Here is a 24455-nt window from a genome sequence, read left to right as displayed (position 1 = left end):
TAGCGGCCGTTTTATGAATTATGCATTTGCAAACTGCAAACCTGTGGCTAACGTCACTTTCTTTTAGACATGGGGATTATTTTTTTTGCTTCTCACGGATTATTTTGACGTTGTTTTTCTTCTATTGGCAACCTTTTTTCCGATTTCTCAAAATTATAGTATTTTGGGCGTACTATACCTGTTTTATATCGTACGAAAATTATAGTACAAAAATACTATAATTATAGTACGGTTGGCAACACTGGTAGAATGTGTAAAAAAAAATCAGTAGATTTCTGTTTTAGGAAAAAAATTTCGCCGCGGGCCGCAGGTTCCCAAATTTTCATGGTCGGCTTGTTTTTTTTAGGAGAAATATTTCGCCGCGGGCCGCAGGTTCCCAAATTTTCAAAGACGACTCGTTTTTTTCCCGGATGGTGGGAATTTTGTGGAATGAAGAAATATCAGTAGATTCAGTATATTGCCAAAAATATCAAAAAATATCAGTAGATCTACTGAAATTTCAGTAGACATGGCAACACTGTTGAAGTGTATTGATGCGGGAATTGCCATTTACTAAAATGTACTACAAAAAATGAAAAAAAAAGTTTTTCATCGAAATGAATCAGTAAAAAGTTCAATCAACTCATTAAATTATTATCCTACGAATTTAATTAAAAACATTAATAAATCAAAGTGCAAAGGTAAATCAGCTCTTACATATCAGACTGATAAAAACATAATTCAGTTGCCTACAAAAAAAAAGTAACGAGAAAATTTAGGAAATTATAATATTGTACGTCATCAATTTTGAATGTCAGATTTGAATTGTGTACGTGTGAGGTTATAAGTTGAGATACATATTATTATGTACTTACTATTAACAATTAAATAAATAACAAGTCCACAATTGTGCATATTAGCATGTTACGCGATAATAATAATCCATTCATACTAGTCTGTTCACTGTTGAACGTCCGTTGTGTCAATTTGTGTGGAATAGAGGTATTTTTATTCACGTTCGGCACAATTTAAATTTAATTGTGATGATTACATATTAGTAAATTAGTTTATATTGTCAAACATTATGTTTTACGCCAGTTAAGTGGAATTACTGAAAGTAACAAGGTAGTTTCAGTTTTATTTATTTTGAGCGCGGTTTTATCGCGTAAAATATTATTTTCCAATGTATGAATATTTTTTATATAAATATCTGGGTTAGCGTTAAAACAAAAACTTACCCGCATCAGTTCCAACAGAACAGCTAAACTATGACAAATAAATTTAATAAAATATGTGCATATAAAACATAGTTCGAAAAAAATATTTTCTCAATCTTCACATACAATGGCATCATCAGATAAAATGCAGAAACCTGACAGTGAGTATTGTTCAATCTTAAGCCTATTAATAGCGTAAAATCAAAAAATAAATCTGTTAATACACACCTCCACTCTGTGGAAGCCCATATGAACTTATTCATACATGGTCAAATTATGGTTACCATTCATTTTATGCATAACAATTAAGAGCATGTCTTCATTTTATCTTATGTCCTAAGAATATTTATTTGGACGGTTTATTCATTTCCGATCAAACACCGTATCTAAAAAAATACTGTAAACCACCTCATATTCTTGGAAGTGCGCTATTTTCTAAGTTTCTTCCGAAATATCAAGGCCAACTATATTTATAATCTAAAAGCTTTGCAAGTGTCAATCGCACATTCTTAGGTGGACTTTCCACCTAGTATATAAATATTACTACTATTATTTTACCCTATCACTTTAGTGTCAAGAGCACAGGTCGGTCATGACAATGAAATGAAATCTGCTTTGAATGAATACAGTTTTGCTACTAGGGTGTATGTATCTGTATAGTGTCGCAGTGTTGTAGTATAGCATTCTTGAACAGGATCCAGAGCAGATGTCCAAGCCACATTCTGCGCCTCTTCGTGATTACATCTGTCAAAGTGAACTGACGTGTTAGTTCACAAACTTGGATGTTTTGTAACGCAGTCGTTACCTCAGCTGAGGCATGGTCTAAAAAGATCGTAACTTTGCGATGCGCGGATTGCGTGCCGCACGGAACATAATTTGTCATAAACATTCAACATGCGTCCATTTAGTGTTATGTTTATTGTTATATTAGTAATAATAATAAAATTCATTGACATGTTTTCTTTTTCGTGTGCAGGCATAACATTTTTTAGTAATCTTTACACGATTTAAGAATATATTCTTACAACGCCATCACACAAAAAATCGATGTAGAGCCAGCTCGAATGCCACTCGGCGATTGGCGACGTATGCGCAATTTCATTTCACCTATTGTTGGAAATACTCACCCGCACGCAGATTGTAATATTTTGATGTTACCGATCTTATTCCAAAAAAAAAAATTAGCTCATGAAATTCTATATGATATAAGGAAATAGTAAGTAGGAATAAAAATTATATGATTACCGTTTTCATATCTTTACAACAAGAGGATTTAAAATATACCGTTTGTTGTTATTTAGTGTAAACAGGCATTTCGTATAATGCTGAAGATTTGATGATTAAATTAAAATTCTAAAAAAAAATATTGTTATTTTTCAAGAACATAGTTCATTCTTTCCAAATGATCATGTTATTGCATTTATTAGAGTATTGTCTTTGTTTGTTGCATGTATATTTGTGATATGAATTGCGATTATTTGCCGTTTCACTTATGTAGAGCATACTTCAGTGAAACGGCAAATAATTTTCAGCAATAGGTGGGACATAATTTCGCTTGCGTTGCCAGTCGGAGAGCAATAGTTGACCTGTGAGCAGGTCAATTTGTTTTGTGATGGCGTCAGAGGAATTAATTCTTAAATCGTGTTAAGATGACTAAAAAACGTTACTTATTTACTCGAAAAACAAAACATCTCAATGAATATATTATTATTATTACTTAAATAACAATAAACATAACATTAAATGGATGCATGTTGAATTTTTATGACAAATTATGTTTTGTTCGTCACGCGTCGTTTGCACAATCTGCGTGTCGCGTAGTTACGATCATTTTAGACCATGCCTCGGCTGAAGTATAGCCTTAAGCCATAACAGTGTGTCCTAAAGATTCGATTGTCAAAAGTTGAGACATATTATGTGCATTGGTAAGTTGCTCACAGGCATAGAGGAGTACAAATAGCACACACGCATTGAACAAGTAGTACAGTAGTCCTCACTGAATACAGCATTGACTTCCACTCGACTCTAAGTTGTCTGAATCTTTTTTTAAATCATGATGGATTTTATTATGTGTAAGGTTAGCCCCAACAGTGAGATATGCCTTGCCTTATTATGATACAACGGACTCATAAAAAGAAAGACTGCAATTTGGAGTATGCAGACATGACACTGTCATCCTTGACTCAACAATTGAATGATTGGATGTCACTGTGTAGTCTCGCTGTCAACTCAATCTCGAACACCAAATGTGCAGTACTGCATGCAATGATGCCGGTATACCCCTCAGTCTGTCTGTCTAGCTAGCGACCAAGTTTAAATACTTAGATGCCACGGAAGCCGATGATGGCAGTCTTTCTAGTGAACTTAGAATCTGCATGGATATGGCGTAATAATTAGTTTTCTCCTTCATCATGATCCTCCGGGTGATCACCATCAATCTCTATATAGAGTGGGAAATAATAATTCTATGTTTATTTGATTTATAATAATTTTTCATGAATATAAAGATAAGAGTGTAAAATAAGCGTTTTAAACCATTTATTGTCTGTTAACAACTTTGAGACTATTAATTTGTGTTTGTCACGAATTTTTGTGTCACGAAACATGATAAACAAACTGTTCTGGTATCAAGCTGGCATTGAGTTCCTCACGTTAAGTCTGGTTATGATATAGACTTGTTTTCTTATGGCTGTCCATTAATCGCGAAATGCACATTCGTACATTTGGTGTGTAAAATAATTACTTTTCATCTACTAAATTTTAATTATTATATACTCGGTTGATAGCCATATTACGCCTTAGGAGCAAAATCGTTTCAAATCCAAACTAACTGCAGTTTCTTTACATTATTTTCACGCTAGAGCAAATATTCATTGGAGTGCTTTCTTTTACGAGTGGAGTTTTTTTGTACGTTTGATTGTAGTACGTGTTTTAGTACTTCCGTACCAAACGCATGAAAAAAATTGGCACAGACATCTGATAAAATTCTTGTAGATAATATAAAGAAAAGAATCAAAACAACAAAATAGTTTCATAGATAGTCAATTTTGTTATGATATAGTAGTGCAACCCTATCAGTGTTGCCTACTGTGGTTGACAAAAATATGCCAGACAGGGTATGAAAACAATCTATTAGGCAGGAATAAACGCTACATTTTGTGAAAATAGTAATAGGTAAATTTACTTATTCTACCAAGAACGAAGTCCGAAGATACCTTTGCTTTCGCGTATCTAAAAAAGTGCAAAAATCATAAAAATGTCGATACGTGTATTTATTTTTTCCGACCATGTCCGGTCCTAATAGGATCATATGGGCCGCCACAGAGTAGAGGTTTGTATTAACAGATTTTGTTTTTTACGAGAAATGGATGTCAGCCACTTGCTCAACCTATTAGGTCCATACCCTGACTTGCTTTTCCCTCCACCACCCGCCACGTCTCCACACCCGTTATGCAGGCGTATACCGTGGCGTAACGAACGATAGGCGCTGTTCAAATTTGTGCCGAGAGTGTCCCAGGAGCAACTTCCCAAGACCTTGGTTGGCGTGCACTAGAGTGTGTGTGATCCCTAATTCCATATAATGTATTACGGTCAATTCTCGCTTGCCGTATAATGCCGCAAACTTTTTAAAAGCTGAGAAATTTTCCCTCGTAGATACCAAGTCGCAATGGCCGACCGGTCCAACTGAGGGTCGGACCGACTTGAGAAGCTCTTCCCTTTCAACCGACATATAGGGACACTCCCAGAGGATGTGATCGGCATCCTGCAATTCGCCACATAAGCAAGTCGGAGATTCTATTAGGCCAAGCTGACAGAGCTTGGAGGCAAAACCACCGTGTCCGGTTAAGAACTGAGAAGTCCAACGGTCTGGAGTCAATCTGGTTATCTCCATGCGCCACTTAATATTAGGAAAGAACAAATGCGTTTGTCTGCCCTTGGAAGAAGTGGTCCATCGCCCCTGCCACACACGCAGCGCCGTGTCATACGCCAGGTCGCGTACAATAACTTTTCGAGCGCACCGGCTCATGGATCCAAGACCTAAAGGCGGCGATATAAAGATACCGCCAACCTCCGCCATACCCTGACTCACACACAGATTGAAAAACAATATGTGTACTTGCCAGACCCAGGATTCGAACCTGAGACCCACGGCGTGATAGTCCAACGCTTAAGCCGCGCGGCCACCGTGGGTGTCCCATACGTGTAAACACCACACATTTTAACAGAAATGTATTTCAAAATTAACAACAAATACCTATATAGTGGAACCCCGATCTGACGTTCTCGCATAAATCGTTTTCCCGCACGGATCCTTCATTTTTGAAAGTCCCGTTAAATACCCATAAGAACAATGTTAAATAATTCCGCATTAACCGTTCCCCGATCTATCGTTTTCCTTGATCTATCGTCTAAATATTATGGTCCCGTCACAAATATTATCCCGATTGACCGTTTTTGTTGAATATTTTTCATTTCGCTTTCGTAGAATTGTTAATGATACATACAGACCTTTAGGTCCAGGTCGCTCGGCACTCAGGTTTGCCTCGCATCTCATATCACGAATTTTTATAAGTCGCAACTAAAATGCCCCCCATGAAGAAAACTAGAATTCAATCAATCAAATAATTCAAGACGTCAAAAAAAATCCATGAGAAAAATAAGTTTTTTTTTTTTTATAGGTAGGTATATCCCGCATTTAACGTTTTTTTTTCTGGGTCCCTTGAAAACCGTAGAATCGGGGTTTCACTGTATTGTGTCAATGGCGTTTCATGTTGAAGACGAGTGCTTTTTTCTTGTAGGACAGGCAGAGACGAACATACCTTTTAGATGAATAATTAATTATTGTTAAATTATTATTTTATATACACGGAAATTCGGAATAATATACAAAATATTATTTAAAAATGCATGAAATTGTTTCGTCGTGATTTATTTCTAACTAAAATAGTTACCGACCTACCTGCATTAAGTATCTGACAGTCAGAAATTTGATGCGCATAAAAATACATAACTATTTCTTATAGTTTTTTCATCACATTTAAAGCTGTTGGAGGTACCAAAAAATGCCACAAGCCAGATGCGTTTTTTGCAAGCGAGATGCCATTGAAAAATGCTAGATCTGGCAAGAAAAACGCTGAACCCTATGGCTTCAGGTTACCTTCGTAAGGGCGACAGAGGGTCAAGCAAGAGTATTTATTTGAATGTGCATTTGAAGACAGAATTTACCACATGTGATCATGACGTATTTTTATTTTACGTATCACACAGAATTTACATGGGACTATTTTAAAAACGGCATTTTATAAACAATTACATACTATTTGCTATGGAATTGGCAGAACGGTTTTCTACATATTTTTTTCCATTCCACTAGACCAGTTATTCCCAACAAAGATTTTGTGAGCTATGGATAGCTTCCATAGTTTACGATAAACTACAACATGAAATTTGTCCTCAATTTTTGATTATAAATATTATTAAAAAATATTAGTTCTAAATAGGTCAGCGACATCAAGCCCATGATCCACGTAACAATTTCAAACAGACATTGGCAGATTTATTTTGTAAATATATAATATATATAGGTAGATATATATTCTTTCACACCCACGAGTGTCGAGGGTCCCAGGTTCGAATCCTGGGTCTGGCAAGTACACATATTGTTTTTCAATGACGTGGCGGGTGGTGGAGGGAAAAGCAAGTCAGAGTATGGACCTAATAGGTTGAGCAAGTGACTGACATCCATTTCTCGTAAAAATAAAATCTGTTAATACAAACCTCCACCCTGTGGAGGCCCATATGATCCTATTAGGATCGGACATGGTCAAAAAAAAAAATATATATATATATTCTTTTATAACACTACAACAGGCCATAAGGTTTAAATTCAAAATTTAAATTTTATTTGTTTTTACATAAAGTGAACATTACAAATTATTAATTTAAGACGTTCACAACATGACATTTAGAAACAAAGAAATATTATTAAAACAGTATTAGGTACATAAAAAAGAGATAGATCAGTATCAAGTTATTAAAAAGTGTAAATACAAAAAATATTAAGTAGATAAGTACAAGGAACTACACCGGATGAGTTAAGCAGATATTTTAAGAATTTATAAAACAATGTCTACCTATACTCATCCTCACGTAGGTGGAATATATCAATATCCGAAGCAATTTTATTAAACATGGTTATTGCCCTCCCAATTGGCATCACTAATGGCAGGTTAGTTCTGCATCATGGGAGAACAAACAACGGATACCCTCGATTCCTAAGGTAATTATCAGAGACACACAAGCCAACAGATCGAAGAATGGCAGAGTTCACATTTACGCCGCGTATAAATCGGAAAAAATATGTAGCTAAATAAAGATCCCTTCTAAGTTTTAAGCCACAGTATGTAAGCATACCTAAGAGAAAGTCAGTCGGATAGAGCCACAGATAATATCCATACAGCCGAAAGTAAAGGAGTCTCAAAAATTTCTTTTGGACTCTCTCCACCATAAGGCCATACTTCAACTGATGCAGGGCCCAAACGATAGACCTATTCTCAAGTCTGCTTCTAACTAAGGAGTTATGGAGAATTTTTAGTACCGTAACATCCGAAAGGACCCGGGAAGTACGCAAGACAAGTTGTGTACATAGTAATAGAAGTTAAACTATGATAGATACCCAGGCTTTCAGAAAAATCACATATATATGTAGTGACCTCACTCAGATTGAACTCGGAGCTCCCGGATGAAAGGCCAGCGCCTTATGCACTGCACCACGACAGCAGATTTTTAGAGAATAGATTTTTTCTTCATGAACACAATTATTAATTATTTTATTTTCACTTATTGTTTACTGCTATTTTTATGATATACCCAGTGGCGGCTCGTGGATATTATATCTGGGGGTGCTGCGGTTGATTAAAAATATAAAAAAAATGTTTATTTGGATTATTTTTTACTATTAACATGAAAATTATTAAAATTAAACGTTATATGTATTTTTATTTCATTATAAAATTGATTCTTGTGTCTTTTTTCCTTGAAAAAAGATCTATCCCCTTTTAGTTGCTCTCAACAGCTGTCGCGCCGCACGTCGCGTCGCGGTCAGAGCCGCTGTACCCGCACGCAACATGAAATATTGCCAGAGTGGCAGTACCAGACCAAGCTCCTAGCTGCGAATCCCGCTCCCTGTGCCCCTTTTTGGCCCACTCGAGCATATTCCATTGAAAATGGTACTGCACAAAATCACGCGATGCGTCACTTTCTGATATTAGTATCGCGGTGTATGATAATTATTGGATATATCGGTTTGCGGGCAAGCTTAATACATGCTTAAATAATATTGATATTTTCATATAATATACATAAATTTATGTATATTATAATATTACATTTTTCTCAATTTGCTTGGGGGTGCCGTAGTTCTGCAGTGCATATGGACGAGCCGCCACTGGATATACCTATAGGTATATATAACAATATATAAAAGCATTTTTTTTTTTAAATAATTAAGTACTTATATTCAATTTTTAAGCTATCTTCAGGAGAAGGTTCACCATCATTTATTTTAATATTATCAACCTCCACACTAATTGCATTCACATTATCTTAAGGCTGTTTTTATGAGCATTTGGTGTTGGCCATTACCTCAACCCATTTAGTCCACACAATAAAATTCAAATACGCATGTTGATTGATAAAACAATTACTGAATTTGACGTTATAAGGTTCTGTCTAATATTAATTATTAGTCTGTTTATAATAAGTACCATACATCATGTAATGGCTTGGATTCAAATTAATGCAATTATTTTTAATATTGAACAAAATACCATGCGCAATATTTCCATAGTAATAATAGATATTATGCTTACAGCCTATATAGTGGCTAACCATTATTAATAATTATACTATAATTGTCATTTCCTTCCACTAATATTTTACACTTTGATCTGTATCATAATGTAGCTATTATTCAGATTATAAATTTAGTTTCATCAGAATAGATTAGTTTCCCAATAAACAGTTGAAGTCAACTTGAATAAACTTTTTCAATAGGTGAAAGCTGTCCTCAATATTAATAGAAATCTACTACATATTGTGCTTCGCATGATTCACGACAGGCTGCGTCTGGGTGAAACACAACGAATCGATACCACCTTGTGTCGTCCGGGCCGTATTAGCAACCGATCATAGCCGAACGATGCCGAGCTTATTCCGAACCCTTTACTGAACCAAATATTTTGGATGGATCATACGAGTATCATAAATGACTGGGTATTTTCTCACTCATTCTAGCATTTTTTCGTCTTCCATTTTCCTGACTAGTAACCGACTGATCACGGGGTACTGGTAACAGAAAGGAAAAAGAATAGACTAAAGAGAGAGTCCTAAGACATTGCATCGATTCGTCTGGGAATGGAACCCAGTACGTATCCACCTATGGACACTTTATTATAGTATTTCACATTATGACAGGTTCGTTCGACAAGTTCCCCTACTCATCTGGAAATGGCAGTATAACATTTAAAAATCTTCATTTCCTGTCATGTTTCAGATCTGTCAAATAATAAAGTATGATATAAGATAGAATTGACGTTTTAATAGCCCCATATCAATTAAAACTACAATAAAGGAGGACCGCTTATAGGAGTACCGCTGGTTTATTTCTAGACACTAACTTATATCACTAAATAAATTATTTTATTTTTATTTTGGCCAACAATAATAAATTCGTTTCCTAGGCAATGGAATAATTCTTCCTACATATAATAATAAATTTGCTGCCTAGGTAACGGAAAAATTCTAAACCCGAACAATCGTGTTTCGAGTGCGATTTTTTTCATGTGAAAAAATAAATTATGTGTTACATGCCAAAAATACACTCTGATCTGATTTTCCAAACGCTCCTAAAGAAGTATAACTTCAAAAAAATCTTTTTTTATGTTTTCAGATATATATTTATTAATTAATACAGTTGAAATTGTAAATTATCAAAAAAAAATCTCTAATTGCAAGCTTCGTATTTTTCCGCTAGGTTCTCTGTTGGCGTAAGGATCCCCCTTAACCCATTCGCTGCGTCCAACGCAACTGGTGTCAGGTGGCCATTAGATATAATTAGCATGTTATTTAAATGTGGTAATTAAATATTATTATATTAGTAATTATAAATCCACCATTCGAATACCTATATATTTTCATTGACTACCAAAGATTGACTGGTAACCACATAACTGCACGGTACTGGTGGCAGAACGGAAAGAGATAACATAATAAAGAAAACACTAAAGAGTGGAAGAGAAAGAAATATACCTAGTCCATAGACATTTCGCTACCGGGCCTCGTATGGGCGACGTACGACACCCAGTCGAGGCTCATGCTCGGCCCGTCGTAGTATCCTTCTCTAATCTTTGGGCTGCTAAATGTTCTGAAATTCTAATATTTAGTTTCCTCGTAGTCAATAATATTAATATTACCTATTGTAACAATTACAATAAGTTGGTTGTAATTGTTGCAATAAGTGCTATACTTTAACAGCAGCATGAGAGGTGTTGTTAAAATATAGTACTTATTGCAACAATTACAACCATCTTATTGTAATTGTTACAATAAGTGCCAATACTTTGATACAAACCCACCCTAAGTTTGATATTTATCACTTTATCACTTTAGCGGTCGATAAGTATAGAATAGACCCACATGTCCATTTCTGTTTATAACGTTTCGTACAAAATATGTGATGATGTGAAAAGTGCTCCTAATCCATTTTTAAATAATTATACGTTACCTTCGCTCTTTTAATCCTCAGTATCTCAACTCGTCGTCAAGAGTGGGATGAGCCAGTAAAATCTAATAGCGTTGCCGACTTAGTGTTTTTCTTGCCAGATCTTTCAGCATATTCGAATAGGCATCTAGCTTACAAAATTCGCATCGGGTGTATGATATTAAATCTAGCATTTTTCGACACGGCAAACAACTTAACCCCCATAAAATAACTAAAATACAACACCAGTTTACTTGATAAAATGCTGTCATTTTATCGATAAAATAAATGTTACACACAAGTGATGACCAAACCGCTTATGCCTCAGATACATTATCATCACGTTATGTGCTGTCACAGTAAGCTGTTGCGATGAGAAAAATTGTGTAATGTCGTTTTTTTGGTATTTATCAGACTGATGCTCCCATCCCGTAGCACATTTTGAACCTTTAAACTTAAACGAACATTGTAACAACATTGAACAATTAGCAAAATCGCCAGAATGAGGTCTCCTCACGTGATCGCTACATTACAAACCGCACTAGTCAGTGAACTTTTTTTTCCATTTTCTGCAGGCCTACACATTTTCGACTCACGTCAAAATCGCGTTTTCTTTGTTTTTAGTGGTTTTCTCTGTGTAGCTCATACGTAAAAACTTAAAATCAGTTGAAATTACCATGAATAATGAATAATAATTCAAAATACTGATAAATTAGAGTTGGCACTTTCCATAATTGAATTTATAGAGATAGTGATCATTCAAAATATTCTGTGGAATGACGAAACCATAAACTAAATTTGTTACCGTATCAGCATGTAACAACATGTGAGGTGATCATAATGTAATCGCCGCATTTCCTGCATTATTTTTCAGTTGTATGGCTTATTTATTAGTTGTGAATCAATAAATTCCTCTTCAATCTCCTTTCTCTTGAGAATAATGTTGATTATCATGACTGTTTTTTTCAAATGGTTCTTTTAATGTCTAAACAATATTTTTTTCTGCCATCTAGCATATTTTCATTTTATTCTGACATATTTTTGTAAATGACAGTAAAGTTGGCAACACTGTTCTCAAACTTACAACATGCGTATACCTTACTGGCATGTTCTAAGTTTGAGAAACATTGATCTACTGAAATAACAAATTGAAACTGATGTGAGCAATTATTCTCAAATGGATTCATTGTTTTTTTATCAAATCGATGTGTAATTTATTTTCAGATTCCATCAAATACCTGAGTTTAGTAATACTGACAGTTCAAAATGCCGCACTCGGACTCAGCATGCGTTATGCCCGAACAAGGAGTGTCGACATGTTTTCTTCGGCTGCTGGTAATTAATATTCTTTTTCAACAAGTTTATTTCATTTGTGTTTTGAATTTTACAATGCGTTCAGATTCAATGCACCAGTTTTTGCTTGGCCTTAATTTTTTTCCAATAATTGATGAAAGTAGGTGGATGGGTTTTAGTCGATCCCACCAAAGACACGTAGGAATAGAATCATGAACGCGTAAAAACGTGTACATTCATATTCAGTTGCATAAAAATATAATTTAATCAAGAATTTGAAAGATAGCACTAAAATTCCTATTTTTGTTTCCTTAGTCTGCTAACGCGGAAATTTGAATGTTATAAAAATATCAAATTAACCATGTAGAAGCACATTTATCGCTTAAAGCTTAAACACACATCGTATTGCATCGCTAAGCTTATCGTAGGAGTGAGAGAAAAAGAAGACATGAAAATACCCACTTTAAACTGAGCTGTAGTATCTCTCATGCTCTTTAGTAGGATAATAGTTTGACGATGAGTGCAACGAGTGACCAAAAGAAGGCCAAAACTTATCATTATCTGATACTTGAAATTGAGTATTATTTAAATAGTAATGAGTGTTATTTAATTTGTAACATCTCAGTGTTATATATACATAATACCTACATATTTTATAAATATAATATGTTTGTCTAACTTGAAGAATGACAATGGGAGATTGTGGTAGATCACTGCCAGTTTTGATACTGGACAGTAGATCACAGCCTACTTGAAGTTAGACATGCGTAGTGTAAAGCTATATAAGAAATACCTGCAGACAATTAGAGAAAGAATAAAGTGACCTTACAAATAAGGTTCTATACTACTGATTTACATGAACAAGAACATAAAAATCACAAATAACAGTTTATAAGTAAGTAACCAAAGTGATATGTCAAAACAGGTTTCCATTTTCATTTATGTATACAAATAATGCTGTCAACGGAGACAATACTATTTTGTCTATAACTACCAATTATTGTACCATACTAAAAACATTTTGGGATCGTTGTCAAATGTTGTACCTAATACAAACGTTCGTACAACTCCCTCTAGGTATAGTTAGAAGCTATTAATTTCAGCTCTAATAGGCGAGAACAGGATGCCAATTACATATATCAAGGATTGCCTATCTTTTTTAAGATCATATTAATTATTTTATTTGTAATTTTTTCTAGCTGTATTAATGGCAGAGTTAATCAAACTAGTCGTTTGTGTTGGGCTCGTCATAATAGAATCAGGAGGCGCTAGTCACGGACTACACTCGATAAAAGTAACTGTAGTCGATCACCCACTCGATACACTCAGAATATCTGTCCCATCCGTTTTGTACATCATACAAAATAACTTATTATATGTATCTGCTTCAAATCTAGATGCAGCAACATATCAGGTGATTATAATCTTTTTAAATAAAAAAACTTACTTTAATTTATTGGTTTTAGACAAATGAACCTATATAGAGTTTTTTTCTGATTCCCAATTGACCAAAATTGACATTTGTATTCAGTATTGTTTGGCAAATCATCATGGAAAGATACCCAGTTGTACAGCATATACAAATTGTTAAAATTTATTACTACAATAATGAATCTATTCGAGCTACGTTTCGGGCATTATGCGAAATGTATGGTCGAAATAATCGATCTACAGAGTTTACTAAATTTAATTGGAAAATTCATGCAATGTTGATCATGAAAACTCATGCAAAATTCAGTCAATGGAGAACGCTACAGAAACATGATTACTGATTTTTTCTGGCATGAATTAGACAATTTTGATCTGGACGATATGTGGTTCCAACAGGATAGTAGAAAATGCCATACAGTTCGTGACATAATCAACTTATTGAGAGAAAAATTAAAAATATATATCTCTTATTTGATAACCCTATATAAAACCACACTGTTCCACAAATCTTAGAACCAAGCTAGACACAGCTACCCACATTTATCATTCCAAGTGGATTTCGATTCTGTGCGTAATATCAGCAATTAAGGAATGAGCAGTATGCTATGTTGAAATTTGACTACCGCCTAGAGAAAACATCCATAGAAGCATACAATTTAATTGTTGTGATTGCATCAATGCTCTGAATTTGGGCCAAGGTGCACAAAACCTCTGCTTTATTGAATTCATAGTGCCAAATATATTATTTTTTTATTAGTTCAGTAAGTTTTTACTATTAGTAAACAGTAGTGGTCGAGTATCCACTTCTGTTGTGAGGGTTGCAGGTTTTAACCCCGTGTTTGGCAAAATCGCTGTTTGATCCAAAGTAAAGACCCAATGCGTTGGGCGAATGCCTAACTCCTTAAGTCTGTTAACGTAACAAGCTGAAAAGAGGAAATTTACCCTATTTAGTATAAATAATTTATTTAGTTTTGAATGAATGAATGAAATAAATAATGCTTTTTAAATTATTAATGGACTGCAGTCATTGAAAAATGTGTTATTTAGCTATTTAATAATTACCCATTTTCATTTTAATTAAATAGTTATAATATGAAGACCATAAATTTGGACACGCCAGCTGCACAATGTGTACATAACTGTGTTAACAAACAGAATACCACATTAGAATAATACATACTTATTATTATTGACTAAAGAAATTTTACTGTTACTCTTTGATATTTTAAATACTAATTGAACTGTTTTTGTCAATTTTATCATTGCATTCATATTGCAATATCATTTTAATATTCACAATCTTAATTTGTACTGCCCCTATATTTAATGATTTTCTATTAACCCACGGTGGCCGCGCGGATTAAGCGTTGGACTATAACGCCATGGGTCCCAGGTTCGAATCCTGGGTCTGGCAAGTACACATATTGTTTTTCAATTTGTGTGTGAGCCAGGGTATGGACCTAATAGGTTGAGCAAGTGGCTGAGATCCATTTCTCGTAAAAACAAAATCTGTTAATACATACCTCTACTCTGTGGAGGCCCATATCGTCTCTGTTCTGGCAGAACACACTAACTGGAGAATACTAGTTTTGAGTAATTTGACTTTGAAGTTGTTAAAATATTTGAAATAATGGTCTATCATGTGAGTTTATTAAGTAATCGTAAAAAGGATGACTTTAAAATAAAGACTGTTTATTTAATAAGAAGGTTTCCAGACTTCCAAACATCCAGTTTCCGTAAATAAGGAACATTTTGGTACTAACTCAATATATGTTTTTTTTTCGAAATAGTGTTTTCTGCCAGAACAGTGACGATATGATCCTATTAGGATCGGATATGGTCGAAAAAAAAAATTTGACATCTATAATTCATACTTATGTTATCCATATTGTCACTACATCATGCTATGTTAAAATATAGTGAGAGATTTATGTATATACTTGTTTTTTTTAGGTGACATACCAACTGAAACTTTTGACAACGGCATTTTTTGCTGTCTTAGTTCTCGGACGAGTGTTAAAGAAATGGCAGTGGGGGGCGTTAGCCCTCTTAGCTGCCGGTGTGGCTCTAGTTCAGTTGTCGTCAGAGCCCCTTCCCCCCACAGACGCCACTAGTGCGGAACAATCCAGATTGTTAGGCTTCTCTGCAGCATTAGCGGCGTGTTTTATATCAGGATTTGCAGGAATTTATTTTGAGAAAATGCTCAAAGGATCTGACATTTCGGTAAGTTGGAATTTTATCGCTTCAGGCAGGAAGTAGCACCCCCACTCCACCAACCGGGTACGCAGACCGATTAGAAATTATCTCTCCCTTGAATTTTGCTACTGCGCATCCGGTCCAGTAGAGTGGGGGTGCGCCTTTATAAAGTAAAAAATCTTTATGTACCTAATATCAAATAATTTTATTACACTCAGTATTACTTTCAGTAACTAATTCAAGAAAAGTAAAATATAATGTCAATTGAATTTTATTACTGAATGTGTTATGCAGGACAGGAAGTGTAACCTCATCAATTCTTAACAAAATTCAACTACATTTAATATTTTTTTAGTCCAATAAATTTGGATAAAAATAAAATGTTATGTTTACTATCTTTGATTTCACTTTTTTTTCATTCGGTATCGTTCATCCGGTGATTTTTTGCATAATCTATAATAGTGGTAGTGAACTTACAGTATGTGTGCCACTCGAGAGAATTATCAACACACGGAACGATTTCTATTAGAAATCAATTATTGGCTTATTTAATGAAATATATTGAAAGTCATTCAAATAATACCTACTATGGTAAATTACGTTATCTCTGTTATTTCCAAACATGTAAAACTATTTTACGATTTTTATTAAGCGAATATGTATACAACAAACAGGTTAACATTATTGTGCTACATTTTGAGATTTTTTCATTAGATTTGGGAAACAAAATATTTCTACACTATTTCTGATATACTTTGTGGAGGGGGGCACTGGTGAAACATACATATTATCTGTTAATGTACAGTAATAAATCAACAATAATAATAATGCTGTTTCTAATCAATATTTCTTTAGATTTTTGGCACCAAGCATAAAAAGGTTTGATCTCGCTGGTCTAGAACCGATTAATTGCATTTAAGATTTTATTTGATTTTGTCCTTATGCATTGAAGTCTATCAAATATTATAGTCCCTTTGACAAAAGTATGAATTATTTGGTATGGCCATAGTACCTGACTTTGATGACTTTTTTCGGCATTCGAAATAGCAAAGTAGGGATGTCAAAAAAGTATCGATAATTTTGTCCAGGGAGGGTCTCAAGAAAGGATAAATTCTTTTTATATAAGACCAGTATTGGTACATTTTCTTTCGATGTGATATCCCTAGGGTAAAGGTAGGCAGGCTTAAGTCAGGAAGTAATATATTTTATACAATATACCTCTTAAAGCATTTGTGCAATATTACGAGTTCATTCCTTCTTCAACAGGTGTGGATGCGAAATGTTCAACTGAGTCTATTATCACTACCTTTTGGTCTGATAACGTATCTGTTTGGAGGCGGATCACCAAGTCAGTTGCTGAACGGGTTTGACGCCTTCGTATGGTATTTGGTCTGCCTGCAAGCTGGAGGCGGCCTCATTGTCGCCGTGGTCGTCAAATACGCCGACAACATCCTTAAAGGATTCGCCACGTCTCTGGCCATCGTTATTTCTTGTGTAGTGTCCATATATCTATTTAATTTTAACCTAACTGTCCAATTCTCACTGGGAACCATGATGGTGATCGGTTCAATATTTTTATACGGGTTCGAACCCAAAAGTGCCAACAGTTCAAGAGTACCGCTGAAAGGCTTGTTGACCGAGCAGATTTAATCAGAACTGCATTCTCTTTCTTTATTATTTTTTTCTGAAGTAAATTATTTTTGTTTTAAAAAACGTGAATATAAAGTATATATTAAGTATGTGATTTTTATAGGGTACTTATTGTTAAGTAACGAAGTGAAATGCATTTATTATCAGTTTTAAGTCATATTTGAATAATCAAATGTTTTAAGTATTATAATATATTTGCTAGTTAAGATATTTTCTTATACAAAATTTACGAAACCGATTGTGTTATTATTACATAATAATGGGAGATAATGAACATGTAAAAGGATGCCAATAGGAATAAATTAAAAAATCCCAGTAAAAAAATTATTTATTTCATAAAAAAATACCAAATTTTTGAGCACCATAAAAATTTAAAAAAAATATATAAGTACCTACTTAGGAATGTATTTTTTTATATTTTAAATACATAAAAGACTTAGGAATGTTATCAACCGCTATGAACTATTTAAATTACAGTTAGGTATATGCCACCACTTGTAAACAGAGTTCAGATCAAAAAATTTACACTTGATTAATGCACTTATTTCTAGAGTTATTTTTTTTTCAAGTCTATAACATTTATGGCTGTGTAAATGTACAAAAGAATATAAACAGCTTGTTCTGGGAATTTTTAAGACAACATAGACTCCAACATTTTCTCCAGTTTACGAGAGTCAGCTGCGAATTTTCTGATTCCATCTGACAGTTTGTCGGTGGCCATTTGATCTTCATTCAGTTCCCAGCGGAAAGCCGCCTCAGACAGTGATACTTTTTCGAGAGATAGATTTTTCGAAACTGCAGGATCCAGGGCCTGAAAATCATCATGTTCATCAAATATTTCCAAAAATCACTGTCATCTCAATTTTCTTTATTAATTCACAGGGTACTTTAACGGTAATTACTGATTATTTAAAAAGATAAGCTGAAAGCAGAATGGTCTACTGGATGTGCCCAATTAAAGTCATTAGAGGTTAGCTTCACAGCAAAAAAAGAATTATCTAGGATGGTGAACATAAAAATATGAAATATAAATTTATTAATATTGAAAATAAGTTTACCTTTTTGATCGGTTCTTTGGAATCTTCAAGTTCCTGGAGCAGTTTGGGACTTATTGTGAGGAGATCGCAGCCGGCCAGAGCACGAATTTCCCCCGTGTTTCTGAATGATGCACCCATTACTTCAGTCTTATATCCAAACTTTTTGTAGTAGTTATAGATTTCTGTGACAGAAATCACTCCAGGATCTTCGAAGGGAGTGAAGGATTTCTTATCCGTGTTGGCAACGTACCTGGAACATGAAATAATATATGAGTATAAAAAAGACGTTAGGTCAACCAATGAACGCTTTTGAGCAAAAATGAGAAACATATAGGAAATGGATGTGAGCTTGCATGTGGTAAAACATAGCCCCCATTTTACCAGTAAACATTGGCTACTTCATAATATTTAGTTATGAGTATCTATACAATACCCAATACTTACAATACAAAGCATCACAGGCCAATAAATTATAGACAATTAAATAATTACAACACAAGTTAATGTAATTTTACTGTTTTAATAGAAAATGTGGAAGTATTTGACAATATATTTCTCATGATTTTAAATAGTAAGTAGTTGTTCAATGAGTTCACAAAAATATGTTATTTATGTTAGAAAGCATTTCAAAAATATTCTTGGAATTGAGAAATCAAGCAGGGTCCTATGATTACAAAATGTATTGTAATAAAAAGATGATACATTACCAGTCCATAATTCGTCCCACAAATGGAGATATAAGAGTTACTCCGGCTTCAGCACAAGCTACCGCTTGACTGAAGGAAAAAAGTAGAGTCAGATTACAGTGGATTCCATGATTCTTTTCCAGCTCCCTTAAAACAAAACGAACACATTTTACAAATGAATTTCTCAATTATAATTATCATACTGTTTTAACTTGATAAAATATCTATGATCAAGTAATATTACTCCCAAATTAAATAATAAAACCGTGCTCCTATCTGTTTGAGTCAATTTCCTGTAATAACCCCTCCAAACAAATATTAAATTATATATTATGAATGTGAAGCTAAAAAATGGGTTACAAAGAATGATTAAATTAGCTGTAAGTCATTTTTCGCATTGCAGGATCATTTGTAGCATAATATTGTCAACATCTGTCATAATATCAGTGCGAAGGATTTTGAGTATTCATCTATATAGAGACACCTCGAAGACTTCAAACTCTTCGTGATATTTATTGGTTATGTGTCCGTATGGAGAAGAGAATTGAGTAGATGTGATAGCGAACCATATGGCGTCTCATTTTTAAAAATGCATTCCTTGCAATCTCAATTCTTGTTTTAATTTCTTGAGACTCGTTGACCCGTGTTCATAGATATATATATTGAATCATGCATCCAATTGAAACTAGTTCAAAGTTCAACAAAATATATTACTGGTAACAATACATAATTAAAGAGTGATAATATAGCTATAGTGCCCTATCAAGTTAGAAAAATACCACAAACATGACTAGTTTGTAGAAAATTATTCCAATGCATATGAAGATGAACCAAAAGAAAATAATTAAAATAAAGTTCACCTTGCAGCTTGGATTCCTTCCCAGGTAGAAGCGAGCTTAATTAAAACCCTCTCTTTTTGAATTCCATTATCGTGGAATAGTTTAATAAGTTTTAATGCCTTCGCAATACTTGCCTCCTTATTAAATGATAGCCTGAAAATATATAGAATAATATTGTTTATTGTTAACCAATGACAGCTAAATAGCACCATCACTACAAAGCATAGGGATAATAGACAAAATTTAACATTATTACAACACAGTCTATATGTAATTAAAAAAAAATCAGCTGAAATTTAATTAACTTATACAAATACATGCTTATTTTTCATTAATTTTTATTCAAATGGTTCAAATGATTGTGTTATTTGTGACATTAGAATTGTGAAGAGTTTAAACGTATGGTATTAAAAATGAAGGCTTCAGTTTATTATTTTCATTATATAGCATGTTGGGTACATATTTGATTAGTACAAAAATGACAATGCCACCTAACACTACATCTTACGTGAGCGACGTCGGCAAAGCTATGAGTGGCGCGCGCAACTCAAACGTAAAAACAAAAAAATACTGTTTACAAACATTTTCACAACACGGTTATACGTTTGAGTTGCGCGTGCCGCTCAACGCTTCACTGAATTCGCCCACGTAAAACGCCCTGTAATTTTTTAGAATATCTGCTACAAAAGAACACAACCGTATAAAGTAGAACATCGATTATGCGGACTAATTGTGGTTAGTCCTGATAATCGAAAAACTAATAAAACATCACTATTTTACTCTCAGAACCTAATTTTTGAAAAATTCTTTTCTTTTTAATAATTATGTACTTATACATTTTAAATTGTCCCTTTTTCTAATAATCCATACGAAACTGATGATCAAAAAGAATTCCGGATAATCGCGGTTCTACTGTACATATATGAGAGGTAGTGTCAAGTAACTGAATTAGAGAAGTTAGTAGTTATAAAACAGCATCTCAAAAATAATTATTTATATACCTGTCATAATAGAATATCAAAAGATATTTCGAAGAATATATATGTTTTATTCCACATTTCAACTTGAGACTTCAATTGTAATTTATTTTTAGCTGGGAAAAAGATAGGAATCTTATCAGATAATTGTAAAAAATCAAATATATTGCAGTAGAAACTGTCTCATTTTTATCCATAAATACAGCGCATGAAATGGAAAATTTTACGAACCGGAGTGCTCGATAATTTTACGAAAATATTAACATAGTTATCTAATTTTATGTGTTTTTTGTTATATGGCCTATTTAGCTCTGACAGTCAAATTATTTTTTCCATGAGACAGAGCGATAATTTTGAGGATCTTATGAACTGGAACGGCGCTCCGGTCCATAAATGCATAAATATGAAAGTTGACCAGACAAGGAGTTTATGTTTGCAGTGTTTAGGAATGTTGTTAGTTGATAAGGAATATTCTTTACCTTGCATCAACTTCAGTTGAAACTCTTCCAGGAATAATTTTGAGAATTTCACAACCAAACAAGATACAGAGCATATCCATTGTTTCTGAAATTTTCTCATTCTTGGTGCTGAAAACAAAACACAGAAATCATAGCATAGTAAATATGTAATTCAATGATGGAAGTAAAACTGTGACATTGTCAGTGTGAGTACAATATCGCAAATGAACAATTTTTGAAAATGTTAGGAGTAACAAAAAAACCTTCGTGTATTTCATATAAAGTTCTTCTAGTATTGAATCATTCATACAGTGTTGTTTCCAGCATGGTTCATACATGGTATCGATTTAGGCTGATAAGAAAATTAATGGTCGATTCTGAAATTTTAATACACCAACTAAGGCATTTTCCTATGTAGGTATAGCAAAATGTGTTTAAAAAAAATTGTTTCCTTTGAACGTACATACAAATAACATTATGATATCACTTGCATGTGTATATCTGATTTCCTCCCATACTGTCTTTTCACAACAGTGCTCTGATGTGCCGGTTAGAATGCTGTCATACTGCACTTATTTGCAAAGCTTGTTTGAGCATTGCAGTATCAAAAAGAATATAATTCCAAATGTCAAATTAGAAAAAAAACTCCTGATTTGCAATTTGGATACAAAAATGTGTCCATCAGCAAAGTACAAATTTATATGTATTAGAGATAAAAATACATACGATCCATTAGCTTGTCCATATTTGATAGCTTTATCGATGAGCGGTTTGTATTGTTCCATGCCAGCCGCAGACAGAATTAAAGAGGGGTTGGTTGTCGCATCCCTGGGCTTGTAAGCTTTCATAGCTGTAAATAGTATTATAACAACCTCAGCTCATTTACATTACACCTTCATCATTCTTCTACATTTGTGGAATATACAAATTTATAGAATATTGAATAAAAGGTTCTGTATCAACATCGCATGATGAGTGCAAGACTATCGCTTTTCCAACGAGTGAATACAAATTGCTTTGATTTTTAGAGATTTGAGCTCGCTCAATACAATATTATCGTGACCTGGAATATTGATATAGGTAGTTTGAGAATGAAAAATGAAGTTCTAGTATATGCTGAAATAAGGAATTTATTTACTCGGATATACCTGTAGAATGATAAAACATTATTATTCTGACATTTATTTGTGAGGTCAACTTCATTCAAGTAATCTAAATTTTCTAAATTAACTCATCAAAAGATATTATCCAAAACATAGGAAAGTATTGTATAATGTAAAACCAAATAAAGATTCTATGGCATCGCACTAATTGAGCATGCTCTATGTATGTACCTATATTGGAATACAATACATATTATTATACTTATATTTTTTTAGCATAATATGGGAAAAAACTATTCAATTACACGGAGAAATTCGATCATATCCATTTACAAAATTTTCCGTACAAACATAATGAGATATATTATGATAGCACTGAAGTGGGAAAGCCTCAAAATTAAAACGATTTCAGTAATAAAATAAACAAGATCATTTGAAGATCAAATTCGAGTAAACGATTAGAATGTATGGCAATTTATTTAACGGGTCATGGTCTAACACTTTGTCACATGGGCGGCAGATACAAATCATTTTTCAATTCCAAAGACCCTTTCACTTGAAAAATACATCAATAAAACGTGTCCGAAATAATGATGTACCTAACATTAATATGAAAATACCTACCTTCAAAGTCTCCAGTATCTGCGACAACGACTGTCATGGTTTTTAGTTGATCAAGGGAACTCATCTTTATTTTATAATATGAAACTCCGTTCAATAAGTAACACTTCTAACTGGAAGAAACCGCGCAATGACTTTTCCAAGTGTCACCGCAAGATTTTGACCTTTCAATGACGTTAGGAATAATGTTGCCAAAAAGAGTATAATCATAGACTAATATATGAATATAATAAAAATATTCTCTGACTCTTTTTTGAAGATTTTTTAAGAAGAAAAATAATACTGAAAACGCCTTCAGAAAAATGTACGTTGCAAATGTATTTTTATTTTAGGTTAATAAGTTGAAAATTTAATAGAACACGATAGGTAGATTTCGCTTAATAATTAAAATTGGCGAGAATTGATTCGTTAATACGATCAAATTTGTGGCTTTTATAAAGTATATTTGAAACAACGCTAAAATACAATATCTTTTTTTTTCAATTTCAAGAAGAAAATATTTACAAAAATAATGTCTACTTATGCATTGTGCGTATATGAAAGGCTTCTACAGACCTACAAACTTATCTGGAGAATGAGTGGGGGAGCCACTATCGAAAACTGCCTAATCACGACTCGTAACTGGGAAAATCTGACATTCGAATGACGTCTTTCAATATGGCGTCCTATGGTAGTTCGTAGTTCAATTTTTGACCATTCTCCAGATAAGTTTGTAGGTCTGTACATTGGCAAACTCTGCGCTTGGCCGTAGTGATCGGGAGTGTACCGCGCGGAATAGGTGCGGGGACAGGCGCAGGTAGAGTGCCCGCAGTAGCTCGCGCGCGTCCGGTCGTATTCAGCGTCAAATCAGGGATAGGAAACCATAAACACAGAAAAGTTTTTACTGGAAAACTCCTATTTTAAATGGAACACTTTGCAGTAAAAGATGGGGCCAATGAAATCAATATAGAAAGCACTTTAACAGAAGAATTTTATAACTCATACAAGAAACTGCGAGAACGACCAGACAAGTTTTTCGAATAGAGCAGCATGTCTGCAAATATTTGATTAAGTATATTCTAATTGATTTAATTTTTTTACTGTTCTTTTTGAGTAACTTTCTGCGATCCGAGTATCGCCTTTCGGCGTCTTCAGACACTACCAATGGTGAATACACACTGTCATCTAATACAGTTAATTCCTGTTTATTTGGTAAATTTATATTTATG

The 24455-nt window shown here is 33.8% G+C and overlaps 2 protein-coding genes across 4 annotated transcripts; one reads left to right on the top strand and one right to left on the bottom strand.

Moving 5' to 3' along the window:
• Positions 1-923: 923 nt before the first annotated feature.
• On the top strand, positions 924-17850 carry Ugalt (UDP-galactose transporter). Of its 3 annotated transcripts, XM_085959184.1 has the most exons (6): positions 924-1357; positions 8243-8425; positions 12181-12291; positions 13449-13663; positions 15634-15903; positions 17143-17850. In XM_085959184.1, exons 1-6 carry the CDS (start codon positions 1324-1326, stop codon positions 17524-17526), a joined length of 1197 nt encoding a protein of 398 aa, XP_085815310.1. In that variant the 5' UTR covers positions 924-1323; the 3' UTR covers positions 17527-17850. The 3 variants fall into 3 exon arrangements, with proteins under 3 accessions (XP_085815310.1, XP_085815311.1, XP_085815312.1); XM_085959185.1 differs by lacking the exon at positions 8243-8425; XM_085959186.1 differs by lacking the exons at positions 924-1357; positions 8243-8425 and adding an exon at positions 10236-10331.
• Taldo (transaldolase) lies at positions 17837-23419 on the bottom strand. The gene is made up of 7 exons (XM_085959187.1): positions 23251-23419; positions 22250-22373; positions 21545-21652; positions 20110-20241; positions 19271-19396; positions 18585-18813; positions 17837-18337 (listed from the first exon to the last, which is right to left on the bottom strand). Exons 1-7 carry the CDS (start codon positions 23312-23314, stop codon positions 18158-18160), a joined length of 963 nt encoding a protein of 320 aa, XP_085815313.1. The 5' UTR covers positions 23315-23419; the 3' UTR covers positions 17837-18157.
• Between the last annotated feature and the right edge of the window lie 1036 nt (positions 23420-24455).

This window comes from Rhyacophila brunnea, unplaced genomic scaffold (genome assembly GCF_057557595.1).
Source record: "Rhyacophila brunnea isolate RB1 unplaced genomic scaffold, BYU_Rbru_1.0 scaffold_8, whole genome shotgun sequence".
In the NCBI taxonomy this organism is placed as follows: Eukaryota; Metazoa; Arthropoda; class Insecta; order Trichoptera; family Rhyacophilidae; genus Rhyacophila; species Rhyacophila brunnea.
The sequence above is the reverse complement of the archived record's forward strand: the minus strand, read 5'-3'. Positions and strand labels throughout refer to the sequence as shown.

Bases quoted from the DNA above. Each gene is read 5' to 3' on its own strand.
- Ugalt (XM_085959184.1), top strand. From the start codon at position 1,324: ATGGCATCATCAGATAAAATGCAGAAACCTGACA. The intron at 8,426-12,180 runs GTACTGCACAAA...ATTTATTTTCAG, and splicing joins AGCATATTCCATTGAAAATG to ATTCCATCAAATACCTGAGT. The intron at 12,292-13,448 runs GTAATTAATATT...AATTTTTTCTAG, and splicing joins CATGTTTTCTTCGGCTGCTG to CTGTATTAATGGCAGAGTTA.
- Taldo (XM_085959187.1), bottom strand. From the start codon at position 23,314: ATGAGTTCCCTTGATCAACTAAAAACCATGACAGTCGTTGTCGCAGAT. The intron at 20,242-21,544 runs GTAAAGAATATT...ATATATTTTCAG, and splicing joins TCAACTGAAGTTGATGCAAG to GCTATCATTTAATAAGGAGG. The intron at 19,397-20,109 runs GTGAACTTTATT...TTTTGTTTTAAG, and splicing joins GAAGGAATCCAAGCTGCAAG to GGAGCTGGAAAAGAATCATG.